The 12269-nt window shown below is 45.2% G+C and overlaps 1 protein-coding gene across 1 annotated transcript in view; it reads left to right on the top strand.

Moving 5' to 3' along the window:
• Nucleotides 1-12269, top strand: part of LOC115119609 (centrosomal protein of 170 kDa-like) — a 99457-nt gene that overhangs the window by 49520 nt on the left and 37668 nt on the right. Inside the window, exons 7-8 of the mRNA XM_029648457.2 lie at nucleotides 6772-6909; nucleotides 11065-11529. Coding sequence (XP_029504317.1) covers nucleotides 6772-6909; nucleotides 11065-11529 — 603 coding nt within the window. The remainder of the gene's footprint in view (nucleotides 1-6771; nucleotides 6910-11064; nucleotides 11530-12269) is intronic.

The following is a 12269-nucleotide window of genomic DNA, read 5'->3' as shown; positions in this document are numbered from 1 at the left end:
TATTCTACTAAGTGGAAAATGGTAGAAATGAAGAAAAACCCTTGAATGAGTAGGTGTGTCCAAACTTTTGAGTGGTACTGCATATATACATGATTTATTTTGCTCAGAAACGTAAACCACCCGCGGTCCGCCAGTTAAGGAACCCTGGTCCATAGTATCAGGATCAAAACAACAGATGTTCTAACACTGTCATATGGGGCATCAGGCTTAACACATAAGTCCAGTGTACCAACATTACATTTAACCCGGATTGCCACCCATTATGTGTTTAATTACAGCATCTGCAGTGGGGGACTTCAGCAGAGGGCCTGTAATGATAGGGGGAGCCACATCCACCCATATGTCTCCTTTATTACTCGACAACCATTCAAAAATAGGAGGCGGGAAGCGTTTACATGTGTTCCTCCTTGTCGGCTTCTCCACCACCTGGATATTGAAGCTGCTAATTGTCCTTTTAATGCTAATGTATTATTCCCCCCGCTGATTCACAGTCAGACAGTCACTGTATGTTCCCTTTCCTCTCTGCAGTCAGACAGTCACCGTATGTTCCCTTTCCTCTCTGCAGTCAGACAGTCACAGTATGTTCCCTCTCCTCTCTGCAGTCAGACAGTCACGTATGTTCCCTTGCCTCTCTGCAGTCAGACAGTCACCGTATGTTCCCTTTCCTCTCTGCAGTCAGACAGTCACTGTATGTTCCCTTTCCTCTCTGCAGTCAGACAGTCACCGTATGTTCCCTTTCCTCTCTGCAGTCAGACAGTCACTGTATGTTCCCTTTCCTCTCTGCAGTCAGACAGTCACTGTATGTTCCCTTTCCTCTCTGCAGTCAGACAGTCACCGTATGTTCCCTTTCCTCTCTGCAGTCAGACAGTCACCGTATGTTCCCTCTCCTCTCTGCAGTCAGACAGTCACGTATGTTCCCGTGCCTCTCTGCAGTCAGACAGTCACCGTATGTTCCCTTGCCTCTCTGCAGTCAGACAGTCACCGTATGTTCCCTTTCCTCTCTGCAGTCAGACAGTCACCGTATGTTCCCTTTCCTCTCTGCAGTCAGACTGTGTTCCCTTTCCTCTCTGCAGTCAGACAGTCACCGTATGTTCCCTTTCCTCTCTGCAGTCAGACAGTCACCGTATGTTCCCTTTCCTCTCTGCAGTCAGACAGTCACCGTATGTTCCCTTTCCTCTCTGCAGTCCAACAGTCACCGTATGTTCCCTTTCCTCTCTGCAGACAGGCAGTCACCGTATGTTCCCTTTCCTCTCTGCAGTCAGACTGTATGTTCCCTTTCCTCTCTGCAGTCAGACAGTCACCGTATGTTCCCTTTCCTCTCTGCAGTCAGACAGTCACCGTATGTTCCCTTTCCTCTCTGCAGACAGGCAGTCACCGTATGTTCCCTTTCCTCTCTGCAGTCAGACAGTCACCGTATGTTCCCTTTCCTCTCTGCTGTCAGACTGTATGTTCCCTTTCCTCTCTGCAGTCAGACAGTCACGTATGTTCCCTTGCCTCTCTGCAGTCAGACAGTCACCGTATGTTCCCTTTCCTCTCTGCAGTCAGACAGTCACTGTATGTTCCCTTTCCTCTCTGCAGTCAGACAGTCACCGTATGTTCCCTCTCCTCTCTGCAGTCAGACAGTCACCGTATGTTCCCTTTCCTCTCTGCAGTCAGACAGTCACTGTATGTTCCCTTTCCTCTCTGCAGTCAGACAGTCACTGTATGTTCCCTTTCCTCTCTGCAGTCAGACAGTCACCGTATGTTCCCTTTCCTCTCTGCAGTCAGACAGTCACCGTATGTTCCCTCTCCTCTCTGCAGTCAGACAGTCACGTATGTTCCCGTGCCTCTCTGCAGTCAGACAGTCACCGTATGTTCCCTTTCCTCTCTGCAGTCAGACAGTCACCGTATGTTCCCTTTCCTCTCTGCAGTCAGACAGTCACCGTATGTTCCCTTTCCTCTCTGCAGTCAGACTGTGTTCCCTTTCCTCTCTGCAGTCAGACAGTCACCGTATGTTCCCTTTCCTCTCTGCAGTCAGACAGTCACCGTATGTTCCCTTTCCTCTCTGCAGTCAGACAGTCACCGTATGTTCCCTTTCCTCTCTGCAGTCCAACAGTCACCGTATGTTCCCTTTCCTCTCTGCAGACAGGCAGTCACCGTATGTTCCCTTTCCTCTCTGCAGTCAGACTGTATGTTCCCTTTCCTCTCTGCAGTCAGACAGTCACCGTATGTTCCCTTTCCTCTCTGCAGTCAGACAGTCACCGTATGTTCCCTTTCCTCTCTGCAGACAGGCAGTCACCGTATGTTCCCTTTCCTCTCTGCAGTCAGACAGTCACCGTATGTTCCCTTTCCTCTCTGCTGTCAGACTGTATGTTCCCTTTCCTCTCTGCAGTCAGACAGTCACCATATGTTCCCTTTCCTCTCTGCAGTCAGACTGTATGTTCCCTTTCCTCTCTGCAGTCAGACTGTATGTTCCCTTTCCTCTTTGCAGTCTGACAATTACCGTATGTTCCCTTTCCTCTCTGCAGTCAGACTGTATGTTCCCTTTCCTCTCTGCAGTCAGACTGTATGTTCCCTTTCCTCTCTGTAGTCAGACTGTATTTTCCCTTTCCTCTCTGCAGTCAGACAGTCACTGTATGTTCCCTTTCCTCTCTGCAGTCAGACAGTCACCGTATGTTCCCTTTCCTCTCTGCAGTCAGACAGTCACCGTATGTTCCCTCTCCTCTCTGCAGTCAGACAGTCACGTATGTTCCCGTGCCTCTCTGCAGTCAGACAGTCACCGTATGTTCCCTTTCCTCTCTGCAGTCAGACAGTCACCGTATGTTCCCTTTCCTCTCTGCAGTCAGACAGTCACCGTATGTTCCCTTTCCTCTCTGCAGTCAGACTGTGTTCCCTTTCCTCTCTGCAGTCAGACAGTCACCGTATGTTCCCTTTCCTCTCTGCAGTCAGACAGTCACCGTATGTTCCCTTTCCTCTCTGCAGTCAGACAGTCACCGTATGTTCCCTTTCCTCTCTGCAGTCCAACAGTCACCGTATGTTCCCTTTCCTCTCTGCAGACAGGCAGTCACCGTATGTTCCCTTTCCTCTCTGCAGTCAGACTGTATGTTCCCTTTCCTCTCTGCAGTCAGACAGTCACCGTATGTTCCCTTTCCTCTCTGCAGTCAGACAGTCACCGTATGTTCCCTTTCCTCTCTGCAGACAGGCAGTCACCGTATGTTCCCTTTCCTCTCTGCAGTCAGACAGTCACCGTATGTTCCCTTTCCTCTCTGCTGTCAGACTGTATGTTCCCTTTCCTCTCTGCAGTCAGACAGTCACCATATGTTCCCTTTCCTCTCTGCAGTCAGACTGTATGTTCCCTTTCCTCTCTGCAGTCAGACTGTATGTTCCCTTTCCTCTTTGCAGTCTGACAATTACCGTATGTTCCCTTTCCTCTCTGCAGTCAGACTGTATGTTCCCTTTCCTCTCTGCAGTCAGACTGTATGTTCCCTTTCCTCTCTGTAGTCAGACTGTATTTTCCCTTTCCTCTCTGCAGTCAGACTGTATGTTCCCTTTCCTCTCTGCAGTCAGACTGTATGTTCCCTTTCCTCTCTGCAGTCAGACTGTATTTTCCCTTTCCTCTCTGCAGTCAGACTGTATGTTCCCTTTCCTCTCTGCAGTCAGACTGTATGTTCCCTTTCCTCTCTGCAGCACACCACCATAGGTTAACTGGAGATGTTATGCAGGCAGGCAAAACTCCTCACCAATCTTGCAGCATTTATAGGCTCGTCACTAATCTTGTAGCAATACTAGGCATATATGCATTTTGAACACAGTCCTCTGTGAATGCACACTGCAATTAGTGCATTCTTTGGGTTTTCTTCATATGCAAAGTCAGTGCTTGCTTACACTGCAGCCCGAAGTGAATATTGGGTTCCATTTAGCTATTGTGACATTGTTGGAAGTAAATGGGCCTACACATTGTGTCCCAGACCTTGCTTCAACTAAAGTCTGTAAAGTATAAACATCCCAGCTGGGTGAATCAAATCAAATCAAATCAAATGTATTTATATAGCCCTTCGTACATCAGCTGATATCTCAAAGTGCTGTACAGAAACCCAGCCTAAAACCCCAAACAGCAAACAATGCAGGTGTAAAAGCACGGTGGCTAGGAAAAACTCCCTAGAAAGGCCAAAACCTAGGAAGAAACCTAGAGAGGAACCAGGCTATGTGGGGTGGCCAGTCCTCTTCTGGCTGTGCCGGGTAGAGATTATAACAGAACATGACCAAGATGTTCAAATGTTCATAAATGACCAGCATGGTCGAATAATAATAAGGCAGAACAGTTGAAACTGGAGCAGCAGCACAGTCAGGTGGACTGGGGACAGCAAGGAGTCATCATGTCAGGTAGTCCTGGGGCACGGTCCTAGGGCTCAGGTCCTCCGAGAGAGAGAAAGAAAGAGAGAATTAGAGAGAGCATATGTGGGGTGGCCAGTCCTCTTCTGGCTGTGCCGGGTGGAGATTATAACAGAACGTGGCCAAGATGTTCAAATGTTCATAAATGACCAGCATGGTTGAATAATAGTAAGGCAGAACAGTTGAAACTGGAGCAGCAGCATGGCCAGGTGGACTGGGGACAGCAAGGAGTCATCATGTCAGGTAGTCCTGGAACATGGTCCTAGGGCCCAGGCCAGTTGAAACTGGAGCAGCAGCATGGCCAGGTGGACTGGGGACAGCAAGGAGTCATCATGTCAGGTAGTCCTGGGGCATGGTCCTAGGGCTCAGGTCCTCCGAGAGAGAGAAAGAAAGAGAGAAGGAGAGAATTAGAGAACGCACACTTAGATTCACACAGGACACCGAATAGGACAGGAGAAGTACTCCAGATATAACAAACTGACCCTAGCCCCCCGACACATAAACTAATGCAGCATAAATACTGGAGGCTGAGACAGGAGGGGTCAGGAGACACTGTGGCCCCATCCGAGGACACCCCCGGACAGGGCCAAACAGGAAGGTAGCCAAAGTGGGGAGAGGAGGAGCCAAAGTGGGGAGAGGAGAAGGTAGTTAGATTGTGGAGCAGAGGTTGGTGTTGATGGGTTTGTCCCTCATTATTCTGCTGATTGGGTAATGTAGGTCAGGGGAACGGCTAAAGCCAAACCATTGCTCCAAGTCCCATCATCCAGGACAGATGAATTAAAAGTGACACGACTTCCGCCGAAGTTGGTCCCTCTTCTTGTTCGGGCGGCGTTCGGCGGTCGAAGTCGCCGACCTTCTAGCCATTGCTGATCATCTTTTAATTTTCCTTTGGTTTTGTCTTGTCTTCCATCACACCTGCTTCCAATCCCATCAATTACATGTTGTGTATTTAACCCTCTGTTCCCCTTCATGTCCTTGTGGGTGATTGTTTATTGTAGTGTTTGTGAACGTCTGTCCTGCTGTGTATTTACCCCTCTGTTCCCCCTCATGTCCTTGTGGGTGATTGTTTATTGTAGTGTTTGTGAACGTCTGTCCTGGTGTGTATTTACCCCTCTGTTCCCCCTCATGTCCTTGTGGGTGATTGTTTATTGTAGTGTTTGTGAACGTCTGTCCTGGTGTGTATTTACCCCTCTGTTCCCCCTCATGTGCTTGTGGGTGACTGTTTATTGTAGTGTTTGTGAATGTCTGTCCTGGTGTGTATTTACCCCTCTGTTCCCCCTCATGTCCTTGTGGGTGACTGTTTATTGTAGTGTTTGTGAACGTCTGTCCTGCTGTGTATTTACCCCTCTGTTCCCCGTAATGTCCTTGTGGGTGATTGTTTATTGTAGTGTTTGTGAACGTCTGTCTTGGTGTATATTTACCCCTCTGTTCCCCCTCATGTCCTTGTGGGTGACTGTTTATTGTAGTGTTTGAACGCGTCTGTCCTGGTGTGTATTTACCCCTCTGTTCCCCCTCATGTCCTTGTCGGTGATTGTTTATTGTAGTGTTTGTGAACGTCTGTCCTGGTGTGTATTTACCCCTCTGTTCCCCCTCATGTCCTTGTGGGTGATTGTTTATTGTAGTGTTTGTGAACGTCTGTCCTGGTGTGTATTTACCCCTCTGTTCCCCCTCATGTCCTTGTGGGTGATTGTTTATTGTAGTGTTTTGTGAACGTCTGTCCTGGTGTGTATTTACCCCTCTGTTCCCCCTCATGTGCTTGTGGGTGACTGTTTATTGTAGTGTTTGTGAACGTCTGTCCTGGTGTGTATTTACCCCTCTGTTCCCCTTCATGTCCTTGTGGGTGATTGTTTATTGTAGTGTTTGTGAACGTCTGTCCTGCTGTGTATTTACCCCTCTGTTCCCCCTCATGTCCTTGTGGGTGATTGTTTATTGTAGTGTTTGTGAACGTCTGTCCTGCTGTGTATTTACCCCTCTGTTCCCCCTCATGTCCTTGTGGGTGATTGTTTATTGTACTGTTTGTGAACGTCTGTCCTGGTGTGTATTTACCCCTCTGTTCCCCCTCATGTCCTTGTGGGTGACTGTTTATTGTAGTGTTTGTGAACGTCTGTCCTGCTGTGCGTTGGGTTATGGATCCATTTATTTTATTATTCTGTTTTCTGGTGGGTTTTGTTAATGAACTGCGCTGTTGGAAACAGTTATTTCTCTCCTGCGTCTGACTTCTCTGCCGCCAGTTCGCACCCCTTACAAAAAGACACAGTGCAGCTGCTCAGGAACAGTCACAGTAACTACTCGCCAGTTACTGTATCAATTGACTTAATTCATTTATCTTGTCAAACACCCCTTGACGAATGTCATACATTAAATGTAAATTGTGTGAAACCTCTTGTGTTTGTGTTATAGGGGACATAGCAGCATCGCACCGGGGAACTCCTCTGTATGGACAGCCATCTTGGTGGGGGGATGGGGACGCAGACGACGAGAACTCCTTCAAACAGGAGACCAAGACGTGTGGGAAGAAGCATGACAGCTCTGCAGCAGGTAAGAACCTACTTGACCTCATCATATCTGACGTATGAAATTATATGTTCCAAATGTTGGCAAGATGATCAGATGCATGCACACATGTTTCAGTACATTAGATGAGCTAGTAGAGAACATGTTTAATTAAATGTACAGTACATTAGATGAGCTACTAGAGAACATGATTAATTAAATGTACAGTACATTAGATGAGCTACTAGAGAACATGATTAATTAAATGTACTCTACATTAGATGAGCTATGGGTGTTGTTAGTAATGCTCTGTCAGGATTATGTATTAATATGGGTGTTGTTAGTAATGCTCTGTCAGGAATATGTATTAATATGGGTGTTGTTAGTAATGCTCTGTCAGGAATATGTATTAATATGGGTGGTGTTAGTAATGCTCTGTCAGGAATGTGTATTAATATGGGTGTTGTTAGTAATGCTCTGTCAGGAATATGTATTAATATGGGTGGTGTTAGTAATGCTCTGTCAGGAATATGTATTAATATGGGTGTTGTTAGTAATGCTCTGTCAGGAATATGTATTAATATGGGTGGTGTTAGTAATGCTCTGTCAGGAATATGTATTAATATGGGTGGTGTTAGTAATGCTCTGTCAGGAATATGTATTAATATGGGTGGTGTTAGTAATGCTCTGTCAGGAATATGTATTAATATGGGTGTTGTTAGTAATGCTCTGTCAGGAATATGTATTAATATGGGTGGTGTTAGTAATGCTCTGTCAGGAATATGTATTAATATGGGTGGTGTTAGTAATGCTCTGTCAGGAATATGTATTAATATGGGTGGTGTTAGTAATGCTCTGTCAGGAATATGTATTAATATGGGTGGTGTTAGTAATGCTCTGTCAGGAATATGTATTAATATGGGTGGTGTTAGTAATGCTCTGTCAGGAATATGTATTAATATGGGTGTTAGTAATGCTCTGTCAGGATTTTGTATTAATATAGGTGTTGTTAGTAATGCTCTGTCAGGAATATGTATTAATATGGGTGGTGTTAGTAATGCTCTGTCAGGAATATGTATTAATATGGGTGGTGTTAGTAATGCTCTGTCAGGAATATGTATTAATATGGGTGGTGTTAGTAATGCTCTGTCAGGATTTTGTATTAATATAGGTGTTGTTAGTAATGCTCTGTCAGGAATATGTATTAATATGGGTGGTGTTAGTAATGCTCTGTCAGGAATATGTATTAATATGGGTGGTGTTAGTAATGCTCTGTCAGGAATATGTATTAATATGGGTGGTGTTAGTAATGCTCTGTCAGGAATATGTATTAATATGGGTGGTGTTAGTAATGCTCTGTCAGGAATATGTATTAATATGGGTGGTGTTAGTAATGCTCTGTCAGGAATATGTATTAATATGGGTGGTGTTAGTAATGCTCTGTCAGGAATATGTATTAATATGGGTGTTAGTAATGCTCTGTCAGGAATATGTATTAATATGGGTGGTGTTAGTAATGCTCTGTCAGGAATATGTATTAATATGGGTGGTGTTAGTAATGCTCTGTCAGGAATATGTATTAATATGGGTGGTGTTAGTAATGCTCTGTCAGGAATGTGTATTAATATGGGTGTTGTTAGTAATGCTCTGTCAGGAATATGTATTAATATGGGTGTTAGTAATGCTCTGTCAGGATTATGTATTAATATGGGTGTTGTTATTAATGCTCTGTCAGGAATGTGTATTAATATGGGTGGTGTTAGTAATGCTCTGTCAGGAATATGTATTAATATGGGTGGTGTTAGTAATGCTCTGTCAGGAATGTGTATTAATATGGGTGTTGTTAGTAATGCTCTGTCAGGAATATGTATTAATATGGGTGGTGTTAGTAATGCTCTGTCAGGAATATGTATTAATATGGGTGGTGTTAGTAATGCTCTGTCAGGAATATGTATTAATATGGGTGGTGTTAGTAATGCTCTGTCAGGAATATATATTAATATGGGTGTTGTTAGTAATGCTCTGTCAGGAATATGTATTAATATGGGTGGTGTTAGTAATGCTCTGTCAGGAATATGTATTAATATGGGTGGTGTTAGTAATGCTCTGTCAGGAATATGTATTAATATGGGTGTTGTTAGTAATGCTCTGTCAGGAATATGTATTAATATGGGTGGTGTTAGTAATGCTCTGTCAGGAATATGTATTAATATGGGTGGTGTTAGTAATGCTCTGTCAGGAATATGTATTAATATGGGTGGTGTTAGTAATGCTCTGTCAGGAATATATATTAATATGGGTGTTGTTAGTAATGCTCTGTCAGGAATATGTATTAATATGGGTGTTGTTAGTTATTCTGTGTGTGTCTCTCATGTACTCTAATGACCCCTGGGGGAACTTGGCCTATCCGCAGGGGGTACTTGAGTAGACTCATGAGACCATAGACCTATTGGTAAAATGCACATGAGGGGGTACTTGAGTAGACTCATGAGACCATAGACCTATTGGTAAAATGCACATGAGGGGGTACTTCAGGACAGAGCAAAATTCAGTTGGTGGTATAGTAACCGAAAAAGGTTGGGAACCACTGCTCTAATGTACAGTGTTCCTGTTAAATGGATATTGGGAAAATGGCCAGCTTGCTCAGGAGGACCACCGTGACCCTCAGTGCTTTAGAATTGAGTCAAATGATTCATCTTGAAATCTTTAGAGGAAGGGTGGTAGTATTTATTTAAAAAAAGGGAGGTTCTAAGATGAAGTTGTGGTGGTCTTGTTTGTGGAAGCAGTGGGTATTTGTTTGATGCTTGGATAGGATGAAACCTGAAAGCACAGCCTTATTTACCACCAGACCTGTTGGGGACTATAATCTAGGACCTGATGCAAGGGGTATCAGTTTGAATATAGTTCTCTAAATGGACAACGTCGTGTCTCATTTCACTCCATTTTTTACTTTGTTGAAAGCCACAGATATTTGCAGTCATGCTTTCAGGAGCTTATCTGTTTTCAAAGAGATACAAACATGACTTACTTTCAAGTTGAATTGAAAGATATAACTTCTGAGAAAGATGTGGCCTTCTTGGGGGCTCCTAAATCCCAGTAGGTATTATACTTTGAATATTTGACTTTGATATTGTTCCCTTACTACATAAGGGAGGAAATGTACAAAACTAACTTGTACTTTCCAAGAACAGCTCAGCTGCTGACTATGTCATAGGTATAAACTAGATGGTCTACACATATGCCATAATGCCTTGCCACATAATCAAAGGATGTTACACAATCATTACTAAGTAAGTGACATTATTAAGTAAGTTACACTACATGGCTTTGTGCCTGTCTGCCTGGGCTCCAGCACAGCCTGACCTGTTTTGCCACGAATGCTCCTTATAGGACACATCACTGCACTCTATACTCCTCTGTAAACTAGTCATCTCTGTATGCTCATCGCAAGTCACACTGGTTGATGCTTATTTATAATACACTCTTAGGCCTCACTCTCTCCTATCTGAGATATCTACTGCAGCCCTTCCTCCACATACAACACACGTTCTGCCAGTCACATTCTGTTAAAGGTCCCCAAAGCACACACATCCCTGGGTCGCTCCTCTTTTCAGTTCGCTGCAGCTAGAGACTGGAACGAGCTGCAAAAAACACTCAACCTGGACCATTTTATCTCCAACCCTTCTTACTGACAGCTGTGGCTGCTTCGCATGATGTATTGTCTGTACCTTGCGTTTGTGCTATTGTCTGTGCCCAATAATGTTTGTACCATTTTTTGTGCTGCTACCATGTTGTGCTGCTGCCATGTTGTGTTGCTACCATGTTGTTGTCATGTTGTGTTGCTACCATGCTGTGTTGTTGTCTTAGGCCTCTCTTTATGTAGTGTAGTGGTGTCTCTCTTGTCGTGATGTGTGTTTTGTCCTGTATTTTAGATTTGAATCCCTGCCCCTGTCCCTGCAGGATGCCTTTAGCCTTTTGGTAGGTCGTCATTGTAAAGAAGAATTTGTTGTTTAACTGACTTGCCTAGTTAAATACAGGTTAAATAAATAAAGAGAGGGCTGTGTTCTGCCAGGGCCGCAGACACGGATTCAGACTTATGGTGAGACTCAGAACAGACACAGCTGAGTGGCCCATTTGGGGCCCGTAACCTCTGACCTCTAGATACTGATCCCCAGTGTTCTCCTCTTTGTGAACCTACAGACGGCAGAGAGCCTAAGAGGAGTGAGAGGCCTATGGAGGATGGTCTGGGTCCTGAGCCCAGCTACTTTGAGATCCCTACCAAGGAGTCTCAGATGGCTGAGGACAGCATTCATGAAATCCCTACTAAAGACACTGAGGGGGCTGCTGCTTCCACCGCCAGTAGCGCTCAGGGCCACGCCTCACCTCACGCCTTCACCATCGAGTTTGATGACACCTCTCCTGGCAAGGTCAGGATTAAGGACCATGTGTCCAAACTGACTCCGGACCACCGGCCCCGGCCTAAGAAGGTCCCCCAGCCAGGGAGCAAGGACCTCAGCACCCTACAGGCCGCCATGATGGCCTCTGAGAGCAAGGTGGCTGATTGGCTGGCCCACAATGACCCCCCCACGGTGCGCAGTGAGTCCACAGAGGAGGACAGCAAGAGCATCAAGAGTGATGTCCCTGTCCACTTCCACAGGCTCAAAGGTGAGGGCCATATCCTGCCTGCTTGTCTTTCTCTCTGTCCCACAGTTTCTGTTGGCAGATCAGCAAATGCACGTATTTCCTCGCTATAGCCACACTACAGTATCATCTACTAACTGTACATCTGACCTTGCTAACCTCACAATGTTGCTGATCTGAGTGTTTGAGAGGTTTGGGAGGTTTTTTGCGAGATCCTGAAAAATGTATCCTCTTAATAAAGCTCATCTCTTACTCGCTAAAAACAGAGGCTACATTTTTTTTTCTTATCGTCTAAAGTAAGACTAGTGTTTACCTCGAAACGCCTAGAATAGCGGCTCTCCTGATGCAGTAATGACCATTATTAATGACCATGACCATTAACCAACCAGACTTCAATTACTCATACCTGGTCATGTAACCTACTGTATGGGCCATACCTGTCAATGTCCTCAGGCTGGTCATGTAACCTACTGTATGGGCCATACCTGTCAATGTCCTCAGGCTGGTCATGTAACCTACTGTATGGGCCATACCTGTCAATGTCCTCAGGCTGGTCATGTAACCTACTGTATGGGCCATACCTGTCAATGTCCTCAGGCTGGTCATGTAACCTACTGTATGGGCCATACCTGTCAATGTCCTCAGGCTGGTCATGTAACCTACTGTATGGGCCATACCTGTCAATGTTCTCAGGCTGGTCATGTAACTGACTGTATGGGCCATACCTGTCAATGTCCTCAGGCTGGTCATGTAACCTACTGTAT

Source organism: Oncorhynchus nerka, linkage group LG28 (assembly GCF_034236695.1).
Source record: "Oncorhynchus nerka isolate Pitt River linkage group LG28, Oner_Uvic_2.0, whole genome shotgun sequence".
NCBI classification, from domain to species: domain Eukaryota; kingdom Metazoa; phylum Chordata; class Actinopteri; order Salmoniformes; family Salmonidae; genus Oncorhynchus; species Oncorhynchus nerka.
Note: the sequence above shows the minus strand (reverse complement) of the source record. Positions and strands in the feature narration are given on the sequence as shown.